Source organism: Pelophylax lessonae, assembly GCF_965119305.1.
Source record: "Pelophylax lessonae genome assembly, chromosome: 2".
Taxonomy (NCBI): Eukaryota; Metazoa; Chordata; class Amphibia; order Anura; family Ranidae; genus Pelophylax; species Pelophylax lessonae.
The window spans coordinates 460,964,331-460,985,590 of NC_138769.1; the positions used below are offsets into that span (position 1 = coordinate 460,964,331).

General features: G+C 40.1%; 1 protein-coding gene across 2 annotated transcripts in view; it reads right to left on the minus strand.

The window, feature by feature from the left end:
* Nucleotides 1-604: 604 nt before the first annotated feature.
* Nucleotides 605-21,260, minus strand: part of CYFIP1 (cytoplasmic FMR1 interacting protein 1) — a 235,650-nt gene continuing 214,994 nt past the window's right edge. For both annotated transcript variants that reach the window (XM_082244824.1, XM_082244823.1), the window contains exons 26-31: nucleotides 12,604-12,734; nucleotides 6,077-6,149; nucleotides 2,087-2,181; nucleotides 1,678-1,916; nucleotides 1,032-1,179; nucleotides 605-859 (exon numbers count right to left, since the gene is read on the minus strand). In XM_082244824.1, coding sequence (XP_082100950.1) covers nucleotides 695-859; nucleotides 1,032-1,179; nucleotides 1,678-1,916; nucleotides 2,087-2,181; nucleotides 6,077-6,149; nucleotides 12,604-12,734 — 851 coding nt within the window. In that variant the 3' untranslated portion in view covers nucleotides 605-694. The remainder of the gene's footprint in view (nucleotides 860-1,031; nucleotides 1,180-1,677; nucleotides 1,917-2,086; nucleotides 2,182-6,076; nucleotides 6,150-12,603; nucleotides 12,735-21,260) is intronic.

The following is a 21,260-nucleotide window of genomic DNA, read 5'->3' on the forward strand; positions in this document are numbered from 1 at the left end:
ATTACATGATTACATTTTTTGAAATTTCTGAAATATAACCGGAAAATTTAAATCTTAAGAATGTTGTAACTGCACAATTTTATGTTTTCTTATTTCAAAGAAAAATATGGAAAAAAAAATATCAGAATGACTGGTAGTGTTATACACAGTAAATTTTTTTATGGGCTAAATAACTTAAGTTGCACACAGAACAGGCTCCTGTAAGATCATAATATCCTGTTTGTCTGACTGCCTACAAAAAGAATAGTTTGCATACAGCATTGTTTTTTTATTATTTTTTTGCCATGTTTGTTATAGGTTAAATAGGTGTACAATCTGTTAAAAAACAAAACCCTTACCCCTGCAGTGGCACCCCTACATACATTGTTTACAGTTTTCTAGAGCCTCAGCTCCCAAGAAAGGTCCCCCTCAAGTATTCTCAAGTTGCAGACAAATGGGTGGAATCTGCTTTAGGCTGGTCTTCATACACAGACCCTGCCCATTTATCTGCAGCATGAGGACAGCTGGGTCTATTCATATGAACAGTGGTAAATAAAACAAAAAATATACCGATTTAGCATTTTTACAGAATTCATTGCAATTCGTTAACTACTGTTAGGATTTTCCTGCCTTATTTTTCATTCTCTACCAGCAAAATACAGTATAAGGAGTCAACATACAGTGTGGCAATAGAAATAGTACAGTAGGAGGAGCCTTAGTTGCTGGCTAGTGATTGGTGTATGGGAGGCTGAAAGCAGCGCACATGTTCTACCGGTGTATTTTCTCCATCTCCTGACTTCAAGTACTTGTCCAAGATGAAAATTATCTCATCGTTCAGCATCTGGAATTTACGTATGCGCTCTACCATTTTCTTCAAGGGCTGTAAAAGACAGATGAAGACAACAATTAAAAACGTGACGTGTAATTCTGCATGCCATAAGCATAAACATTTTTTTACAACTATTTTATTTTTTACCAAAGCAAAAAATTCTGGTACAAAAGAGAACAAACAAGAGAGCATATTGTATCCAGAAACTTTGTTATTTACATACCACATTTTTGATAATCTCATCCTTGCCATCATGTTTCTGTACTTTCAGAAGATGATAACAGAAGTCCATAACATCAAAGCGACGGTGCTGACCCAAAAGGACAATGATCATACAGCCGGCCCAGTGAAGTCCATCACCAAAACACTGCCTATTATAAAAGAGATATGAAATATTACCACATTTTATGTTTATATACTTACCAAAGAAGACTACAAATTAAATTTGCACATGGGAGGACTATAAAAATGAATGTAATACATGTCAATGCTGGAGGCTCAAACGACAATTTATCAAACATCTAGCAATCTTTTCTAACACTTGTACACATTAGAGGGATTGAGCATTTTGAAGTGACAGATCCATTATTCTTCTAGAGGATGAATACGTCATTGGCAACACACGAAGAACATGAATAGAACAATGACTGACCACGTGCTCAAATGCATCATTATCATGCAACTGAACTAGAAATGATTTGGAGTCTGGTCATTCAAGGAAAGACACTATATAGCTACATGGTTACCTCGCACAAAATATTTACTAAATAATTTAGCTGCAGTGAGCTCCACAAATGTTTAAATGAATCACATTTGATATTACAAAATAGGCCTGTCTGATAATGCTTGATGTGACACAGTATACTTACTCCACAGTGAATTCATGAGTACCCACAGGTATGCAGTAGACGAATTGCATAGCACTCCAGAGTCTATGAAATTCTACACACTCATCTACATGCATCACACCATTGCTGGGAAGGGGGCCACGCCAGATAGGATCATCGAGATAACCACGGATTCGGGTAAGAATAACTTCAAACATTGACAGGCCGCAGCAGAGACGTTCTTTGGTCAGTAAGTCGCCTTCTCTTGCTATGGCAATTTGCTGTGAAAAAAAGGCCAATATGAAAACTAGCATTCTAATATGTATAACTAACTAGCATTCTAATATGCACAAGAATAGTAATGACTAAATGTTTGAATCGCTATTTTACCACCCATTTAAAACAATCATCCAATTTGAATATTTTAGGTTTGCAGTCACTGAGGAAATACCTGAGGAGTCCCTAATCTTTCTATGAGTGGTACCAGGTGGAGTGGAGCATACTTTGATTCCAGTCTTTTCATTTTTGCCTCCAGACGTTCTCCCTCTGGAAATCAAAGCATATACATATATGTCAAAGGGAATCTAGAGCTTTTTATATACTTATTGTACACTAAAATACACCAATTGTTTTGGTTTTTCATTTCTTTTTACCACAGAAAATATCAAATGCTACACACAGGGGAGGGGGGGTTTATGTACTAAAACTGGAGCATGCAAAATTTGGAGCAGCTGTGCACAGAAACAAATCAGCTTCCTCATTTAAGCCCTCGTTCACACTGAACTCTGGTTTGAAATTGTGAGTCAGTCAGCCTAACAGGAGAGAGAGGGGGCGGGGCGGGCTGGGTCACAGCTACGTGTCTGAATGGACACAGGGAGCTGTGACACAGCTTGGGTGCCCCCATAGCAAGCTGATTTCAGTGGTGGCACTCAAAAGGAGGGAGGGACGGGGAGCACAGAAGAGGTACTTGAGAAGAGGAGAATCTGAGCCACTCTGTGCAAAACCAACTGCACAAAGGTGGTAGGTAAAACTAGACTGTACAATCACTTTAATTGACCAAGCTGAAGTTAGAAGCTGATTGGCTATCATGCGCAGCTGCAACAGAGTCTGTGTGCACCGGTTTTAGTAAATAGACCCCACAGATATTATATATATATACATATATTTAATTTGCAGCTAGCAGGGAGAGACCTATGCAAAAGCCAGCCTCTGAAATCTCATCCATTCAGGTTATGCTAAAAATAGGCTCTGCTAGCACAGAAAAAGTCTTAACAGTGTGAAAACGAATTAAAGCATAGTTTTCTAAATACAATGTCATGGATGTGCCCTGTAATGTACATTTGTAGATTAAATGTTCTGAAAATAACTAAAAAGAAAGTGTTATAAAACACCAGTTTACAAACCTGTAAATTAAAATTAGTTAAATGTTTCCTTGTAACAGATTCTTCTCAAATGTTCATAACATTGTTGACTTAGTGTTCATAAGGTTAGATTTCTGCTTAGCAATATCAGCTATAAATGTGTGTGTACATATAGCTAAAGTGGGGTACACACTACAAGAAAATCGGGCAAACGATTGTCCGATTTTCCTCGTTGTTTCACGGCAAATCATAACCGATGAAAGAATTTTCTTACGAAAATTCGTACGAAAATTCTCATACAACAAAGGCTTTTTTTGTTGTTTGTTTCTGATAATGCGCAGTCTTTCTTTTCTAATTTTTCTTGTGCAAAAATTGTACAAAAACGGTACACATTAAACGAAAACAGTTTTTTACCGTATGAGAAAAATTTTGGAGTTTGTCCCTTCAAGAATGTTCGTACGAAAATTCTGAATCGTCTGTAGAAAGTTCTGTACACACTATACGAAAATCGTACATTCTTTGGACGAAAACGTTTGCCGATTTTCTTCTAGTGTTTGCGAGCCTTTATTCCACACTATCCAGACATCTTTCATCTCCATACACCTCCACACCATAACTGTGTAGACCACCAACCCTCCGCCCCACACAAACCATTCTATTCCTGACTGTACAGACCTACAACCCCATCTCAATCTCTTTTGCACTACATACTGTATATACCATTTTTTTTTTCGGATATTCAGACGCCCCTAGCTCAATCCCCCTCTACACACATAAATATGTTATGGTCATTCCAATTTCCCCATCTCAATCCCCCTCTACCCCACGTACACCATTTTATTCCTGTTGTCCAAAAATCCTCCATCTCAGCTACATATCAGTCTATTCCAGTTATCCGGACATACTCCATCTACGCACAAACACAATTCTACTGCTCTCCCATATGTACACAGTTCTCCACATCTGTACTTACACAACCCCCCCCACCCACACCTAAACATACACACAGCCCCCACCTGTACACAGAGCCCCTCCCATCTCATCCTGTACACCAGTGGTCCTCAACTCCGGTCCTCGGGGCCCACTAACAGGCCAAATTTTAAGTATAACCTTAGGGAGATGCAGACTAGAATACTGCAATCACTGAGCAGCAAATGTGATCACCTGTGTTGTAATTTAGTTATCTTGCAAACCTGGCCTGTTAGTGGGCCCCGAGGACCGGAGTTGGGGACCACTGCTGTACACACACAATCTCCACCTGTACAAAATCTCCACCTGTACTCACACAACTTCACTACCAAGCCATACACCGCCTTCCCCAACCTGTGCACACAAAGCCCCTCCCATCACATCCTGTATATACACACACACACACACACACACCTATTCCCATCCCCACTCATACATACACACACCTATTCCCATCCCCACTCATACATATAGACGCACAGCACCCCCCCCCCCCCCTTAAACATAAAGGCTAAGCACATTGGCAGGTGTCTTCCCTGTTTCATCCCTTGTTGTCTGATGCCATGATCGAGACACAGAGCTAAGCTGGAGCACACACAGGTGGAGCACACATGCAGCAAGCAGCCAGAAGTGGAAGCAATTAGCCAGACGTGAACTCAATGACGAGAATGCAGCACAGCAGTGCCCCTCACCCACATAAAAACATTGCATCTGAGGCAGGTGCCCCTCCTGCATCTCCCCACCCCTGATTTCCATTATTCAGATATGCTATCTAAATACCCATCTACCCTTTCCTATTTCAGCTATCTAGACACCCTCTATATCAGACACCCTACCCCGCACACATACCATTCTATTTCCGCTATGTAGACCTCCCCTCACCTCCACTTCACACACACCATTCTACTCAGACCTCTTCCCACTCCACATATAAAATAATATTGACACTATCCAGACCAAGCTCGCTCAACTTTTTTTTAGCCCTTGAATTATCGTTCAGGTCTTAAGGATTGCCTGCTAAAATTATTATATCTATAGCTCACAGTACTTAAAAAAAAAAAAAGTGGTGTTTATGCATTTGACATCTAGAGTGGATCGCTTCTTAACTTCCCTTGTACTATACACTAAAAATTATTTTAGTAATAGCCAGAAATGAAACACAGACAATTCAAACTGTAGCATTCCTTTACAATGGTGGTCAGTGGAAAAATGTCCCTATACTTTAGTGGTTAGGGAAAATGTGCTCAATTACACTGGGGGTCAATAAGTGAATAGGTCACCTCTTTGATCTACAAATGAATAAAAATAAAGTGCGACAACTGTTGCATTTAATTTACTCCATTATACTTTCTAACTACTGCACTCATGCTATGCGATACATGGAAAGTCCTGGCTATCATTTTGACAGGTCATATGAGATAAACTCTAGAAACCTTGTTGAAGTTTTTTTAAAACGCATCTACATCTACAGCTAAGGACCTACAAGCACCACATTATTTATTTATTTTTTCCTGGTACAATAAATTTTTATTGAGAAATACACATATGCAGATCAACAAGTCACCCGCGCAGGGGGATCAGGTGAATAACATAGGATTACACAGAACATCAATGAATGAACCAAAAACAGGTCTATTTTATAGAGCAAGTGCTCAGAGTATGACCCCGCAAGCACATGCCATAGGTCTGTGAAAATGACCGAAGTCTAAAGGCCCTGACAAATAAGAAAAGCACGAGGGTGAGAATGGGCAGAAGCCCAGAGAGAATGAGAAAGAAAGTGGAAAAAGAAGAAAGAGGGAAAAAAAGGGGGGGGGGAACAAAGGGAGGAGAAGGGGGTGATGGGCAGGGTTCGTGGGTCTTCAATCATTTTTAGAAAATTGTACCTTTTTAGTACAAACATATTACATTAAATGCTAAATGCTTAATAAGCTACAATCATTTCTTTAGCCTTTCTACTGCTTCCACTACTGTGGTCAAATGTAAAACAATGGTTCATGTGTGTTTTCTGATCATCAGTTACCACTTCATTCTAACCTGCTGAGCCAATTAAAAAAAAGTGAAAATAACCTCGTCTGAGGGTCTATAAAACCAACCTCTAGGGATACACTCACCTTTAACATGGACTCTGGGCAGAATGTTTTGAAAAGGTGCTGCATGAAGCAGGTCACACACTTCTTCTAGTGACTAAATGGTTAAATAACATACAGTTAGAGAAAGAAATATGTGCCATACATAAGAAACATCTTGAAAAAGAGATACAGGCATACAAATTCATAACTTGCTGACTGCAGTGATATCAATCTTCTTCTGTTTTATTCTTTCCTGTGATACTGCTGCTTGCTGCCAGCAAACAAGAAACATTTCTTTCAATTAGTGTCTAATGTTCTAGTTAAATGAAGCCAAATTGCTGCACTTCAATGACTAGGCTAATACTGTTGCTATGATACATCGAGCTTTCAAAAGCATGTGATTAGCCAGTCATTTTGTCGGACCCCTCAGCGCATTAATCATAAAATCTCCTGTATTTCCCTAGAATGATTGTTATTGAACTGGTACAATTCAGCAAACGCACAACAATCTCCAAAGAAGTCCAGTCCCATTTTATAGTGTCCCCTGTATCACACAGAAACCCTTACAAGGACATGCACTAATACATCACTCTCATGCAAACACCCGAGAGATCAACAGAGAATAGTGAAGCCAGGGCTAATATAGGCACAATTATGAAGACCTGCAATAGCTGAATAACTCATCTCTATATCCAAAGAGTTAATATAATCACCAAGATGATTTCAACCAGCTGCTGCTTAAAAATGAACCCTCTTACACTTACACTTGATTATTTGGCAATATCTATGTCATTACTTAAAGTAGCATTAAAAACAAAAAAAAATATTAATTTGCAGCTTGCAATTGTTAGATGTGGTGTCTGTGATCCAGCCAATTAGTCTTCTTTTTTTTAACTTCTATTACCAGACCAAGCTGTCCAGACAAAGTAGTAGTTGTAGAACACTAACAGGGGTGCTTACAATAGCCAGCTTTTATTTATGTAATGCCTTGATCTCCAAAGGAAAAAATGCTTGCACAAAGTGTTTGCTGGAGTTCAGCTTTATATATTAGTCAAGTCAATCTATATCTGCTAGTGTAACATTACCCTTTCCCCAGGCTGACAATACTGCTGTCCAAAGGCGTCTGCTTTACTACTTCATCCAGAATGCAAATATCCTAAGACATGAAGTGTGTTACTAGCTGGATCACCAGGTGAAACAAAGAAAATTCGAATGAAAGTAATACATACAGTGCCTTGCGAAAGCATTCAGCCCCCTTTAACTTTTTGACCTTTTGCCACATTTCAGGCTTCAAACATAAAGATATAAATCTGTAATTTTTTGTGAAGGATCAACAACAAGTGGGACACAATCATGAAGTGGAATGAAATTTATTGGATATTTCAAACTTTAACAAAAAAAAAAAAAAGTGAAAAATTGGGCGTGCAAAATTATTCAGCCCCTTTACTTTCAGTGCAGCAAACTCTCTCCAGAAGTTCAGTGAGGATCTCTGAATGATCCAATGTTGACCTAAGGCTGGCCATACACTATACAATTTTCTTATTCCATTTCCTTTAGATTTACCTTAAACTATGTAGTGCAAGGGCCTGCCTGACTGCATACAAATTGAAAGTGTTTAGGTTTGACCCTATATTACATGGTTTTTGTAAATCTAAAGGAAAGTTGAACAAGAAAATTGTATAGTGTATGGCCAGCCTAAATGACTAATGATGATAAATAGAATCCACCTGTGTGTAATCAAGTCTCCGTATAAATGCACCTGCACTGTGATAGTCTCAGAGGTCCATTTAAAGCGCAGAGAGCATCATGAAAAACAAGGAACACACCAGGCAGGTCCGAGATACTGTTGTGGAGAAGTTTAAAGCCGGATTTGAATACAAAGAGATTTCCCAAGCTTTAAACATCCCAGGGAGCACTGTGCAAGCGATAATATTGAAATGGGAGTATTAGACCACTGCAAATTTACGAAGACCTGGCCGTCCCTCTAAACTTTCAGCTCATACAAGGAGAAGACTGATCAGAGATGCAGCCAACAGGCCCATGATCACTCTGGATGAACTGCAGAGATCTAAAGCTGAGGTGAGAGACTCTGTCCATAGGACAACAATCAGTCGTATACTGCACAAATCAGGCCTTTATGGAAGAGTGGCAAGAAGAAAGCCATTTCTTAAAGATATCCATAAAAAGTGTTGTTTAAAGTTTGCAACAAGCCACCTGGGAGACACACCAAACATGTGGAAGAAGGTGCTCTGGTCAGATGAAACCAAAATCGAACTTTTTGGCAACAATGCAAAACGTTATGTTTGGCGTGAAAGCAACACAGCTCATCACCCTGAACACACCATCCCCACTGTCAAACATGGTGGTGGCAGCATCATGGTTTGGGCCTGCTTTTCTTCAGCAGGGACAGGGAAGATGGTTCAAATTGATGGGAAGACGGATGGAGCCAAATACAGGGCCATTTTGGAAGAAAACCTGAAGGAGTCTGCAAAAGACCTGAGACCGGGACGGAGATTTGTCTTCCAACAAGACAATGATCCAAAACATAAAGCAAAATCTACAATGGAATGGTTCACAAATAAACATATTCAGGTGTTAGAATGGCCAAGTCAAAGTCCAGACCTGAATCCAATCGAGAATCTGTGGAAAGAACTGAAAACTGCTGTTCACAAACGCTCTCCATCCAACCTCACTGAGCTCGAGCTGTTTTGCAAGTAGAAATGGGCAAAAATTTCAGTCTCTCGATGTGCAAAACTGATAGAGACATACCCCAAGCGACTTACAGCTGTAATCGCAGCAAAAGGTGGCGCTACAAAGTATTAACTTAAGGGGGCTGAATAATTTTGCACACCCAATTTTTCAGTTTTTTTATTTGTTAAAAAAGTTTGCAATATCCAATAAATTTCATTCCACTTCATGATTGTGTCCCACTTGTTGTTGATTCTTCACAAAAAATTACAGTTTTATATCTTTATGTTTGAAGCCTGAAACGTGGCAAAAGGTCGAAAAGTGCAAGGGGGCTCAATACTTTCGCAAGGCACCGTATATACAGTGGGGAAAATATTTGATCCCCTGCAGATTTTGTACAGAGAAATGAAGGGTCTATAATTTTTATCATGGGTGTATTTTCAATGATAGAGACAGAATATCAACCAAAATTGATCCCCTACCAACAATAATTCTCACTCCCACAAACTGGCTACAGTATGTGCTCATGTGGTAAACAGATTAGTCCTATCAATTTAAGAAGGTGCTCCTAAGGACAACTCGTTATGTGTATAAAAGACACCTGTATACAGAATCTCTTTCTTCCATTCAAACACACCATCATGGGCAAGACCAAAGAGCTGTTAAAGAACATCAGGAACAAGACTGGAATGGGCTACAAGACCATCAGCAAAAAGCTTGGTGAGAAGGAGACAGCTGTTGGAGTGAAAGGAAGAAATACAAAATGACAATCAATCGCCCTCTGTCTATGCAAGATTTTTACCTCATGAGGTAAGGGTGATCATGAAAAAAGTTAGGGGATTAGCCCATCACTACACGGAAGGAGCTTGTGAATAATCTCAAGACAGTTGGGATCACAGTCACCAAACAAACATTGGTAACGCAATACTCTGCCTTTGAAATCCTGCAGCGCCAGCAAGGTCCACCCTCCTCAAGAAGGCACATGTTCAAGCACGTCTGAAGTTTGCTATTGAACATCTAAATGATTCAGAGTAGGAATAGGAGAAAGTGCTGTGGTCCGAGGAGACCAAAATTGAGCTTGACATTAACTCGACTCCATGTTTGAAGGAAGAAAAATGCTGACTATGACCCTAAGAACAATATCCCTACAACCATCCCTACTATCAAGCACGGAGGTAGAAACCTTATGCTTTGGGGCCGTTTCTCTTCTAAAAGGTACAGGCTGACTTTGCTGCATTGAGAGGCCAATGGACAGGGGCCCTGTATTGTAAAATCTTGGATGAGAACCTTCTTCCCCCGAACACTGAAGATGGGTCGTTATTAGGTCTTCTAGCATGACAATGAGCCAAAACATACCACAAAGGCAACAAAGGATTGGCTCAAGAAAAAGCACATTAAGGTCATGGAGTGGCCTTGCCAGTCTCCAGACCTTAATCCTATAGAAAATTTATGGAGGGAGCTGAAACTTCGAGTTGCCAAGCTACAGCCAAGAAACCTTAAGGATTTAGAGAAGATATGTAAAGAAGAGTGGACCAAAATCCCCCCTAAGATGTGTGCAGACCTGGTCACAAACTACAAGAAACATCTTACCTCTGTGCGTGCCAACAAGAATTTCTCAACCAAGAACTAAGCCATGTTTTGCTTGGGGATCAAATAATTATTTCACTCACTGAACTGCAACTCAATTTATAACATTTGTATCGTGATTTTTCTGGATTTTTGGATGGTATTCTGTCACCTATGATAAAAATTTTAGACCCTTCATTTCTTAGTAAGTGGGTAAACTTACAAAATCTACAGGGGTTCTAATAATTATTTTCCTATATATATATATATATATATATATATATATATATATATATATATTTTGGGTGCCTGCAAATATTGTCCTGCAGCAATTTTACTCCAGTTTTTCATTCGTGTCCTTGGATGATGGATCCGCTCCCCTCTGAAGAAGTATTTTTCTTTTTAAATCCTTAATTTCTTTCTTCTGACACTTCTATCAAGAACTGACTACTTGTTGTTTTGGGGTATCTAACAGTTTCTGGATCAGTAAGCATCAGTGTGTACCTTAGAGAGCGTACCCAGAGCCACTGTGTGAGCTGGCCCATGATGTTTAATATGGGAACATGATTCTCAGTAAGGCACTCACGTTGGCGAGAAGTGCACTATGTGAAGTTACCTGCAGGGTGCTATACAGGTCCAGCCCTGTTGTCAATTTCTATAGGTCCAGGACCATGAAGACCCCTTTGGGGAGTATCCTCATTGTGACTAGTGAATCATGAAACTCTAGTAGGCTCAGGATCATAGAAAAGGTAAAACAGGGTTTCCCTTTATGATGGTATACATTCCGGGCTTTTGATAAGGCAACCCCCCCCCCCCCCCCGTAAAAAGATTTAAAAACAAAATGCCCAAGAAATGAACTCTTTTCACCAAAGATGCCTACTAGAAAATTCTGGGCCTCACATACAGAGGCTATCAAAAACGAGGAAGTGCTGAAACTCAGTGTTATGCAGAAGTTAGAAGATATTGTCACTGATACTGCTGACCAGATATATCTTGTGCTTACCTGACCCACTGCATACCCAATATTGTAATGTGCTGGTTAGCACCACCTAGAAGAAAGGGAAACCGCTGGCAACCTGGAACAGATCTGACCACCACTGAGGTCCCATGGGATGAGGCTGACAGATTTCAATGGAAAAGCATGTACTGCCCAATGCGCCAAAATGCAGTGGAGAAGCCAAGTCTAAGTCCCCTCGCCTTGTCTCTCAGGCCTGCGCCACCTGGCCTTGCAAAAGCAGATATTTCTGTTACCATGTCTGAATTCTTTGGTAAATTTTTGGTACTTCTAGAACTTTTCGTTTTCAGAGGCCAGAAAAGCTACACATCCTTTAGTCTTCCTAGCCTCATACTAAAGTTAGAGTCAGCGTTATTTTGTTGTGGTTTGCACTAATCTTTGCCTAACAGCACCTGACTCTTCACAACCAAAGCAAGCCCTTATGGGCACTAAGGGGATGGCTAAGAAAGACTTTTTTCCATACAAGCACAGACTGTGCACTTTATGAAGACAGGCTCAACCCTGAGAGGGTATTCACTCCTCCCAAGCTTTCTGGGGAGATTTACCCTATGGAAAAGGATATTATTAAAAATTGCTATTACGGTAGTGGATCCTGCTATTTCAGTTCCTACGTAATGTTCCCTCTTACATGCATTTTGATAAAAGCGTGTCAAAGATCCATGAAGGAGGTTTTTTTTTTTCTTCTTTAAACACACCACACCTAAATAACAATAATAATTAACAGGGCCTTACTGCTTGTGTTGACGCTCCAAAGAATGTAATCTTCGAAGTCTCTAGAGTGTCCCTCATCACTGAGAAGCCCAAGTCTCCTACTTCTGCTCAGCTAAAGAGATATTTTCACTCTCGCCAGACATCAACCTTAAACCAAAGCTTAACACTCCATTTCGTCACAAGCCCTGGACTTCTAGGTCCACCAAGCCTACCCAGAAGCCCTCTTAACAATGAAGGGGCATCCCTATTTCTCAGAGAGGAAACCCTCTGTTGGGGTTTATGCCAGTATGGATCTGAGTCATCCCAAAACTCTGGATCCAATCTGTTATTTCAAAGGGGTGCAAAAAAGAGTTTCTACAGTATCTCTGCCCTTACTTTTTTTTTTTTTTTTAAGGTAAAAAGAAATGCTAGAAATATATCACTCTGTGTGTAACACATCTATACAACATATATGAGTTTCACGTTTTTGATTTAAATGATTGAAATAAATTAATATTTACATTTTTTAAGATGCACCTGTATATACCAATTGCACTAGGACAAGAAACTATACAATATCCAACTAGGTGTCATGGAATAATATACATACCAAACTTTGTTCAATAAGAAGACAGAAGAGCAGAGTATTGCCTACTTCCCTCAGATTCTGGAAGCACACAGTCTTCAGTTCAGCATATTCTACTATGTCTTTCAGCTGATGATGGAAGAATTCCAAGATACCTAATGTACAAGTTCAAAAAGAAATATACATACATATTTTTATTTATAGTTAATTTTTGCAAGAAACAAAAAAAATAATGAAAAAGGGTACAAGAGAACACTACCGAAATGATGGAAATTCATAGTAAGTGTATTTTTTAAACTGTTGACAGCCCTAAGTTTTTTGGTACTTGGACATTCATGGTTAAAACATGGTGAAATCATGGTTAAATAGTAACCTGTTAGCCCCAGAGTATAAGTGTATACTCTTATCCATATGTGCTTCTTTGCTCCAACAGAGTGGGCTTTCAGGTATTGGTGAACATGTAACCTCTCCTAGGCCTGTACCACTGCTCAGGCCTGAGTGGCCAGTTACCTTGGGTGGACTCCTAACAGCAGGGAGGTGGCAAGGTGGCATGGATCAGTGAGTATACCTTGCTGGAGGTGAGATATCTGGTTGCACTGTCATTCTGCCCAGAATGGGCCAAGAAAAAAGACTGTGCATCAATTTACTTCTGTGCTAATGGTCATGTCTCTTTTTTTGAGCTGCTATGTCTAGGTACTGTAGGTTTTCAAAAACCTAGCAAAATGAGATTCTCTATAAGCAAAAATGTTTAGCACAGAAGTAAAATTGATGCACAATCTATTCAGAAACGAAAACCAAGTTTTCTTTGTTTCATTCCGGATGTGAATTCTCCTAATTTTATTAAAATGATAATATTTTTACTTACTTTTAATAAAGATCTATTGTGAAAATGTTTTTTTATTAAAATGAAGATATTTTATGGATAGGCAAATATTCGAACACATTGCTCTTAATTCACGTGTGATATGGTGCAATACAAGGAAACATCACTGAAGCACATACTTGCTTCAGGTCAGCGACTCACTAGGGGATTATATAAAAGCTAAAGCTCAAAATCTGGATATTGCACCTCCAAAAAAAAAAAAAATGGCAGCTCTCATAGCTTCTCCTGACAGGTTCCTTCCTTCAACTTCAGATATTGGCACTTCCATCAGATTTTTTCACCTTCCTCTGGATCAACTGCGGGTGTAGGATTGTGTATATGGGATTGTATGGTTGGGTTTTCTTTACTGTTTTTTGTTTTTTATTGGTTGAGCCAGATGGACTTGTGTCTTTTTTCAACCTAACTATGCAAGATTAAAACTGGTCATAAATGTCAAGGTTTTTCCCATTCAGCCCACAGGGCTAAACAAAAGAAATCACTTCCATCCAAACTAATCAGCATGGATGGATAAATCTGCAGTGTGGGCTATTGTATTTTGAAAGCTGGCTGCCAGAATGCTGAAATGGGGCTGATTTGATTGGATGCAGCTGCTGTATTGCCACAAACCTTAAGTGCAATTGAATCAGTGATATGGCCAGCTTTAAATTTCTAGTTTCCAGTGAAGACTGATGTATTTACTGATCCAGTGATACAGATTAATTCATATGTGCAAACTAACAAATTCTGGTAACATAACTTCTCTGGGAAACACTGAAAAACTGACATATATGACTGAGCTAACTAGTTTCACATCTGCCTCCAATCTGACAGAGAAAACCTATAGCAGTAATGACGAACCTTGGCACCCTAGATGTTTTGAAACTACATTTCTCCTGATGCTCAACCACACTGCAGAGTGCTTAAGCATCATGGGAAATGTAGTTCCAAAACACCTGGGGTGCCAAGTTTCGCCATCACTGACCTATATAGCCTTTTTAAAACAGAACTATAAATAAAAACTCTGCACTTAGTGTAACAAATTAACCACTTCTGGGCCAATTCTGAGACATTCCTCTCCTACATGAAGAAATATTTTTTTTAAAGTGGTAGTATACTCCACTTTTTCCTTTTACCTACAGGTAAACCTATTATAAGGCTTACCTGTAGGTATAATTAATATCTCCTAAACCTGCAAGGTTTAGGAGATATTCATCCTGCATGCAGCCGCTGAAACCAGCGGCGCATGCGCTCTGAAGGTCCGGCAGACCTGCAGAGCTCTTTGACGGTTCCTTGCCAGAAAGTAACTTGCGCACGCATGCGCGGGAGTGACATCATCGCGGCTCCGGCCACTCACAGCGCCGGAGCCACCGAACCAGGAAGAGACCCTGAGGGAACATGACAGCTCCCTCAGCAGTGATCGGGTGACCATGTCGGGGCTTAGTTTTAAGGAATTCCATAATGAGCTAGTATGCGATTGTTGGCGAGTTTACAACCGCTTTAAGCAAGGGCCTTGAGAATAAAAATGCTGAGAGTTACATATTTTTATATCACACAATATTTGCGTGGTGGTTTTTCAAATGCAAATTTTATAGCAAAAAAACACTATATAATACTAAACTGTTTGGTGTAGTATAAAAGATGATCTTACACCAAGTGAACAGATACCAAACATGGCACACTTTAAAATTGCGTCTGCTCGTGGAACAGTGTAAAACTACGGTTCCTAAAAATCTCCATAGGCAATGTTATAAACACTTAAATGCTGGACACTTTCATCCAGTTCCTGCCCAGGCCAATTTTCAGGGTTCAGCGCTGTCACATTTTGAACAACAAATGAGTGGTCATGCAACCCTGTACCCATATGACATTTTTATAATTTTTTTGAGACAGACAGAGCTTTCTTTTGGCGATATATAATCATGTTTTTTTTCTGCTAAACAAAAAAAGGCTAAAAATTTTGAAAAGAAAAGAAAAAAACCACAACATTTTCCTTGGTTTCGATTAGAAAATTTTGCAAATAAGTAATTTTTTTTTTTCTTCACTGATATGCGCTGATGAGGCTGTACTGATGGGCACAGATGAGGCTGCCCTGATTATCAGTGTAAACAGTGTGCCGATAGCCTCCTTGCCGGCTATCGGCACTCTTTTCCCCACACAGACACAGAGCATAAGGAAAGGACTGCCGATAAATCGGCAAGACTGTTTACGTGTGATTAGACACAGCTGATTATATGGTAAAGGGCAGCTGTGATTGGCCCTTTACCCCGATCTGTAAACATCTGTGTCCAAGGGACACAGCAGTCACAGAGCATGCCCGATGCATCTATGGACGCCCACCCAGAACTATAGTACAACGCCGTAGCCGGTTTTTGGCTATAGAGCAGTACTAGAGTGGTTAAACGTCTTTACAGGTTACTAGTTTAGAGTTACAGAAGTGGTCTGGTGATAAAATAATTTCACTCGCGCTGACGTTCACAGCAACACCTCACGTGTGGTGTGATCAGTGTTTATATGTGTGCGGGACCTACAAGCATGGTTCCATTTGCACGTGAGCACGGGGGTACTGCATTGGAATTTTTTTTATTTTATTTTACATTTTTTGTACATCTCTTTTATTGCTATGAGAAAGGATGAACAACATCCCTTGTGATAGCATGGGCCATGACAGGTCCTTTTTATGGAAAGATCTGGGGTCTACGAGACCCCATAGCGCTCCTCTGCCCTGAAAGCATCTGATCAAACCAAGTTTGGCTTGTTCAGATACTTATTCAAGCTGCTAATGGCTTCTTTACAGGAGACTGAAACAAAGTGACAAAATCTTCGTCACTTCTGGTTTCTGTGATCACACAGTGGGAGGAACAACATCAGTGCTTCTCACTGTGTTCCAGGAACCGGATGCTACCAGTCGCGTTTTTAGCGAACTCCCCAATCGCACAGGAGAGCCTGGTAAAGGCGGCGGCGAGGGGGGTATATATATATATATATATATATATATATATATATATATATATATACACATATATACACACACACAGACACACACACACGTACACCGGAATGTGGCCAGTGGGAGTAGAAAATTCACCAGCGTTAGTGGAAGTAAACCATGCCTCAGACTTGGTTTACAGTAGGAGTAAAAAATATTACGTCACGTTTGTGGTCAGTAGGAGGAGGAATAGTGAGCCTTCACTGGTATTGGTGAGAGGAATAGTGGTAATTGTTGATATTCATGTGAGAAATAATGCCCTATTGTTGTGGGAGAACTAGTGCCCCATTGTTGATGTCAGTGGAAGGTATAGTGTCCCATCGTTGGTGTCAGTGGGAGAAATAAAAGGCACAAGTGGAATACCCGTAGATTAGTTCTAAAATGGGCCAGTGAGGGTGCCTTTCTTGCATAGTTTACATGTGTATGTGATTTTTTTTCTCCAACATTTCCCATAGCGCTGTATAAAAAGAATCAAAAACTGCATTTTTGTCTTACCTAAAAATCCTTTTCTCTGATGTTCATTGACGAACATAGCGACATATCTTCATTAGTCCAATGGGACGTCCAAAGCAGTATCAGCATGAAGGGTGGTAAACAAACACAGCCAGAAACAATTCCCAACAGATATGTCACTGTGTCCGTCAATGAACAAAAGAGAATAATGTTTACGCTCTCCACACTGTCAGCTAGTATCATTTCTGTGGGAGGAAGTTCTACATTTTCACCGCTCTAACACTAAGGAACCCTTTCTGTAATCTAAGGTTAAATCTCCTTTCTTCGAACGTCAAATCTTGCCAATGTTTCCTCCGCAGGGACCTTAGAGTAAACAGTTTATTACAGTTACTAAAGTCACCTTTAATATTTTTGTACAATGTAATCAGATCCCCCCTCAAGCAACTGACGACTGGTGTCAGTGGATGGAATAGTGCCCCGTCATTGGCGTTAGCAGGAAGAATAGTGCTTTGTGAATGAGGGGGGGGGGGGAATAGTGCCACAAGGGCCGGATAAAAGGCAAGCAAAGGGCCACACCTGGCCCACAAGCTGCAGTTTAGAGACCACTGGGATAGAATAAGTGTTACAATCTATTATATTGCTATTTGAGTTTCCACTGGGAAGAATTATTCTCTCTAATTGTCCTGGTGACCATAGTCCCCAAAACCAAAATTTATGGCAATGCAGAATTTTAGAACTGTCACCAGAACAGGAAGTGAAGCGAAATCTCTCAGATAAAAACAAACTACAAAATAAAACCAAAAAAGGGTTGGCTTTACATGAATTACAATGTTTTTTTCATAGAAATAAATGTGAAATACATTACAAAAATGTAAATCTCAACAAACTGTTAAATGATTTAAAAATCTTGTTTCCATGTAAAGTTTGTAGCTGCTGTGCATACACAAAAAGTGGAACCTGTATTGACTAAGCCGTTTTTATTTATGCTGACCCTCTTAATTATAAGAAAGCATAAACACATATCCAAGTGGCACTGGCGTTTTAAACACTTTGCCTAGGTTTACATCTATGTGTTGGGAACACATTCAAAATCACACACTTTCTTGACATGCACAGAAACATGCTGTCCTTTAACAGACACACGGTGGTCCAATTAGTTGTTAATGGCACCCCCATGCATCTGCAAACAGTTGTGATGCATTTTTGGAAGAGTCAGTGACTTCTCTTCCATGTTTCTTGCATGTACGGCAGCCCATTGATTTCAACACGCGGAAACAAGCATGTGCTTTGTCGCACCTATAGGTGTGAACCAAGCCTTATTTGTTCAGAGTAATGAAAGATGCACTCAATAAGCTCATTGGCTCAAGGTAGGCTGCTCACATAAAAACAAGGATCTTTTCCATATCCATCTAATCGTACAGAGCCTGGTTACGGAATCTGCCTAAGGCTGGCGATGCACAAAGCAAATTTCTTTCCTACAACCATGGGTTGACAGGGGAATCCCTCCTGCCATGCAATTGTCTTCTCTTGGAAACCGTCTCCGCCGATAATTGCAACAGAATCCAGCAAGCTAGTTGTAACAAAGTTGATCGATCGATCAACTTGGTACATTCAGCCTCCCCATTAACAGTTCGCAACTGGACCGGTTTCTTGCTGAACCGGCAGAGATTCGAACAGTCCATGGCTGGCCTAAGCTTGGTTAAAGTTCAGTGAGTCATGATGAGCGGGTGTGTGTTGTGGGCCTCTAAAAGATGCTGGATGTTTTATATGATGTTACTAAAAACCATTAAAAGCATTTTGGACTCTTTACCCTTTAGGCTTGGTGCTCCTGTTGTAGATTTATGAATTTATTACAGTAGGCTCTCTGCAGTCGCAAGTCATTTTAAACAACCAAAATGCACTTGGTAGCCACAGACTTCTTTGCCTAGGCAGTAAGAGCAGCATTCCCCCCCCCCCCCCCAAAAAAAAGATACTTTTTTACTCAAGAATAGGTTATATGCTAATGCTGACAAGTATGGTATGATTTTTAATTACAGGTCTTTAACATCATCTCAGATCACAACTTTGCTGTTCTCATTTTTTCGAGGGTGAAATGTAAGGTTTCATGCTTGAATAATGAGTTATTTTTCCTATAACAAAGAGAGGAGTTCTTTATGCTAAAAAGGCGCTTAGCAATTATCAGAAAACAATAAATGCAGTCTCACAGATACACTGGAGCACAAGCGTCATCTTCAGCAAATATAACAATAATAATACCTTATTTAAACTGACCTGTGTCATGAGCAACTTTTGTATCCATTGTCATTTTCCTCCAAGTGCTGCTACTAAGCCACATAACACAGACAATGGAGGCAAAGTAGTCAAGTATTACGTATAGTAACCATTCGCTTCACTATAAATATTGAATTTTAGGAGCACTGTAATTTCTTTATCTTTATACAAGTTCCAGCAGCATACATAATCCAAGATATTAATATCACAGCAAGTGGAAAACCTAAGGAAACTGCACCCAATACATTGTGAAAAGTTGTTAAACTGATGCAAAATACTTTCCCTATTATTAGTAGGTAAAAGTAAGCTTTTGTGTGGCAAGCTTTTGTTATTAGTTTTAAGCACGTTAATGGTCTGTTAGTTTCTCCCAAAATCACGAATTCATAACATTTAGCAACATTTCTAACTATATTTAAGGAGGACTAAAAGTCCACAAATAAATCTTCAGAGGATCAACCGGTCAATTATAAACCGCTTTAGCAAAAGTATATTTGGTAAAAAAAAAAAAAAGAACATGAAAAATTGCAAAAACCTCCGACATAACAAAAAGTTAAAATGACATTGTCAAAACTAGACAAGAAAGCAGCTGCAGACACCCACACAAACCACACACTTAAGCCCCGTACACACGTACCGATCGTCGGCCAAACGATCGGCCATCTTTTGTCCAGGGCTGTCGTGTCTGTTGAAAAGTGCAAAAGACTGCACACAAATTTTGTCGGCCAACAACAGCCGACTGCAGAAGTGATGTCATGTGATGGTTAACTTTCCTTGTCTTTTTTCTTTTCTGAGCATGCCCAGTCTTGCTAATCTGCTGTCTGCCGGCCGAAATCTGTACTGACTGGCGAACAATCGGCCGTTCTGGTGACGGCCAACAAAAATTTTAATGCTTGCACGACAGATTCTGTTCGGCCGAAAATGCGCTGTTGGCTGTCGGAAGCATCATACTAACAAGCCTACAATCGGCCGATCGGTCGTCGGCCGAATATTTACAGCCGACAATCGGTACATGTGTACGGGGCTTTATCCAATCCAATGGTTTAATCAAAGAGGCACTAGTGCAAATTGCTACAGATGGAGTATAATAATTTGGCTAGTCTGACTTCAAAAGCAGTACAGGGCCAGACGTGATGTGGAGTATATAAAGGGATGGATGGCTGGATCTGCTAAAACTGAGTCAATCTGTGGTGCATTTGCATATTACAGCTGTAAGTACAGGTGAAGGCTGAATGGGGTCTGCGCACCGATGAATGGTAGCCCAACGGCTAACCTGGCTGTGTAAAGCTGGACTGTGGGCGGGTGGGCAGAAGCCGATAGGAGCGGTGTGCCTGCACTATCTTGCTAGGAGGCCATTTACATATGGGTGAGTTGTTGTCCTATGGACAGTATACACAAAGTAAGTCAGTGCAATCCCACCACTCCCCAGCCATGCTTAAGGCTTCTAATGCCTCATGGACAGAATCCACACAGAGGTAGTCCACCAGAGCACTCTTCGTTTGTGCAGCTCCATGTGTGCAATGTCGGTCCACAGGTAGATAACATGGGTGTGGGAGTCTGCAGGATCTGTTCTAGGAATGGACGTCACAAGGGTAATGACGCTGTGCGGACATGTTTCGCATGTGAACATGAGCTTCTTCAGAGGAGTTCAACTGAGGTGCCTTAAATAGGATAATTAGTAGTTGCACAGTTTTCAACAGTAGGGGTTCTCAGCATGACCTATCCATCCAGCATTCTTTGCAACAAATAGGAAAAAGGAAACCCTGAGCACAACATTAAACAGCATATTTTTTAAAAATAAAAAACAACAAACTTCCTTCTAGGAGGGGATAGATCAATTTAAGAGACAGGGAGCCCTGAGTGTAAAGTCCACCCAAATATTTTTAAGAAAAAAGGAGTACTAGGAAGGCCTCTTTTTGTGAGGGAATGGCTAATTATACAAGAAAAACAATAACTGGAGGGAACAATTTAAAGTACTATGACTTGTCCCTATTACTAGCAGACACTACATGTAAACAACTGCCTTTCAATTGGGATAACGTAAAGGGATTGTAAACTCTCAAAGTTTTTCACCTAATGCATTCTAGGCATTAAGGTGAAAGATCCTTCTTT